General features: G+C 39.6%; 1 protein-coding gene across 1 annotated transcript; it reads left to right on the forward strand.

Moving 5' to 3' along the window:
* The first annotated feature begins 896 nt into the window (after positions 1-896).
* On the forward strand, positions 897-2,642 carry LOC131178398 (uncharacterized). Its single transcript, XM_058143357.1, has 2 exons — positions 897-971; positions 1,715-2,642. The coding sequence occupies exon 2, from the start codon at positions 1,740-1,742 to the stop codon at positions 2,640-2,642; it is 903 nt and encodes a 300-aa protein (XP_057999340.1). The 5' UTR covers positions 897-971; positions 1,715-1,739.
* The last annotated feature ends 609 nt before the right edge of the window (positions 2,643-3,251 follow it).

Here is a 3,251-nt window from a genome sequence, read left to right on the forward strand (position 1 = left end):
TTAATGAACAAAATGTGGTATGTGGGTGAAGTTGGAGTTCCCATACCTATTAATCCTTAGAAAGTCAATTATTTGACTTAAATAGTGCAGTGAATAGTAACTAAACACAAAATTTAAACGTCGAATTTAACACGTTAGAAATAGGTAAATGCGAAGTTAAAATTTATTTTGGGATTTATGTTAAGTTCTAGTACTGAAACATTGTAAAATTTTGTGTTTCAGTTGAAAAGAATATCGGGAAGGAACCGAGGAAGCAGTCGAGGCTAAGGGACGACTCGCAGAGGTTTGTGCACAATAAACCCTATTAAAGCATTTTATCCTTGAAAAATTGATTTATTACGCATTATGAATTTATGAACTTTTGTGTTGCCTCCTTGTGATCAAATTGTAACTTTGGAAATGGATTGATTTTTGTATGCAATATTTGAATGAAATGTTTGAAACGAATTTTTGATTCACACTTAGCATGATTACTTATTATTCCTCCTCCATTTATGGGGTTGAGATCATTTATTTTCCTCCCTCTCGGCTTGCCGATTGAGGTTGTTGATCGGATGAGTACTCATTAGCTAGCTAGCCACCTCCCTCATTATTTTCGAATAAAGGAGTTGAGATAGCTTTGTAGTTGTGTACAACACGGCATTGATCGAAAATTTTGTGTCCTGGCATAAGTTGTGTACGACTTTGTCAACACAGTGATTATTCAATTGTTTGACTAAAGCATGTTTAATATATTATTTGACAAAATGAATTGTTATGAGCTTTGATATTTGCGAAATGTGATTGTGAAGTATTCAAATTATGTTTCATCAATAAATGATTTATGTATCGCATTTTAAATCTTTATTGTGCACCACTGAGTATGTTTATACTCAGCGATAGTTTAATTCTTATCATGAGATAAAAGCAAGGAGAAAGCAGCAGAGTGAGCTGCGGGATTGACAAGATCTTTTTGATCCCTTTTTGTACGGGTATTGTTTTATACCCTTATGGTTATTTTGATGTAAATACTGTAATGTCATAAGTATCAATGTAAATTGAGCAGTTGTAAATAAACTATAATAATATTATTTTAGATTTTCTTCTGTAAATTTAATATTTGTACATATGGATTTTCTGCCTTATGTTTTGTGAATGGAATTATTGAACCTACTGAGTTGACAAATTTGACTTGGATTGTGAAACTGTTTTGAAATGGATTGACTTGAGTTGAATTGTGAATTATTGGAGGTTGGGAGTTGTAAAATAGTTTTGGAAGTGCTTTTTACAGGTATTTGAAGAACTGGTTTCTCAAAATACAGAGGGAACTCTGTCAAAATTTTTATAAAATTTGCGATAAAATTTGAATGGACAAAAATTTTTACTAGTATTTAAACTTTGAATAAATGGTTTTTAATTCTTACCAAAATGCTCACCACTTCCAAAATGTAAGAAAATTGTTTTAAAATCCCTTGTAGGGTACTTAATGAGTTATCGGTAGGTGAAGTTCGGTAGTTCATTAAGTATTCTACGGGAGCATGCTATGCCTTACGGAGGGGTAAGGTGTGACATGTTTTAGTGGTATCAGAGCCAGGTTTTGCAATAAATTTTGACTATGTATGTGAATATTTCTTTGATAAGTACAACTGCTCAAGTGTCTTTAATTGATGCATATGACATATTTACATCATGAATATGCACTAACGGAGGTCAACCTCCTTATGTTTGATCTCAGGAAGTAGAAAATTGTGAAAAACGGAATGGAAGGAGGAGATCATTCCGAAGAACAATCTGTTGAGGCTGAGGTTCAAGGGGAAGCCCCAGCACTCCAGAATGTGAGTGGGTCAGCCACTCCAGCTCCTGCTCCAGCACCGCAGTTTCCTGCTCAATTTATGCAGCAGATGGCTGCCTTCTTTCAGCAAATGGCGGGTAATGTGCCACCCCAAGCTCAAATGCCAGTACCTGCAGCACAACCACAGCCCTCAGCTCGGCAGTATGAAAAATTGATGAAATTTGGGGCCACCGAGTTTAAAGGCACTGTGGATCCACTGGAAGCAGAACAGTGGTTGGAAAGAATGGAACGGGTTTTTAGAAAGCTGCAGTGTACAGAAGAAATGAAGTTTGAGTATTCTGTCTCCTTATTACAAGGGGATGCCTATGAATGGTGGAAGACCATCCCCCACAGCCTGGTGGAGCCACCTGTGTTAACCTGGTCAGACTTCTTGAGGGAGTTCCGACAGAAATGGGTTCCCGATGCATATGTGGACATGAAGTTGCAAGAATTCTTGAGTTTGAAACAAGGGAACCGAACTGTAGCAGAATATGAGAGAGATTTTTCAAGACTAAGCCACTATGCTGGAAGCTTAGTCTCCACCCCCAGAGACAGATGCAAGAGGTTTGAGGCTGGGCTAAGACAGAGTCTGAGAATGCAAGTTGTGGGATTCAGACATCAGAATTTTGCCGAATTGATCTCACAGGCCCTAGAACTAGAAAAGATAGAATCAGAAGGGGCAGTGAAGAAGGGTCCACAAGAGAAAACTGAAAAGACTACTGAACAAGCATCTGGAAGTGGTTCTGGGAAGAGGAAACAGTTTGGGGGATCTAGCTCCCGTAGAGGCCAAGGCAAATTTTCTGGCCAAAGACCACCTCGGTCTGGTCAGTAGACCCAACCAGCACCCCGAGGAGCTCTATCAAGATGCAAGGCGAAACCTGTGGTAGAACTCATGGTGGGGTTTGTTACAGAGCTACTGGTGCGTGTTTTAACTGTGGAGGGAGCGGACATTTCGCTAAGGATTGCACTAGTCCACGCCGGTCTGGATCTTTCACTACATCTGAAGGATCAGCTCAAGTCTCTGCACCCAGAGGGTCACAATCAGCTGTTAGAGGCAGAGGCAGAGGTAGGGGTCCTGGTAACACCCCTGGAAGTCAGAGCACTGTTAACCAGCCCGGCATCGATGGCGCACTGTTAGAGTATATACCATGCGTCAAAGGGAAGAGGTGAAACATCAGATGTTGTAGCTGGTAATTTCTCCATCCTTGACAAAGATGTGAATGTGTTATTTGATCCTGGCTCCACACAAACGTATGTTAGTGCTAGTGTGATGTGTTCTACTACTATTCCGTGTGAACCAATGGACTATGATGTCTAAGTAACTAGTCCATTAGGCGGGAGGTCCGGGTAAATAGGCTATATAGAGACTGTCCTTTGGTGATCCAAGGACACACTTTTTTGTCTGATTTAATTGAAATGCCCTTCAGAGATTATGACATTA

The sequence above is a fragment of the Hevea brasiliensis genome, chromosome 3 (genome assembly GCF_030052815.1).
Source record: "Hevea brasiliensis isolate MT/VB/25A 57/8 chromosome 3, ASM3005281v1, whole genome shotgun sequence".
NCBI classification, from domain to species: Eukaryota; Viridiplantae; Streptophyta; class Magnoliopsida; order Malpighiales; family Euphorbiaceae; genus Hevea; species Hevea brasiliensis.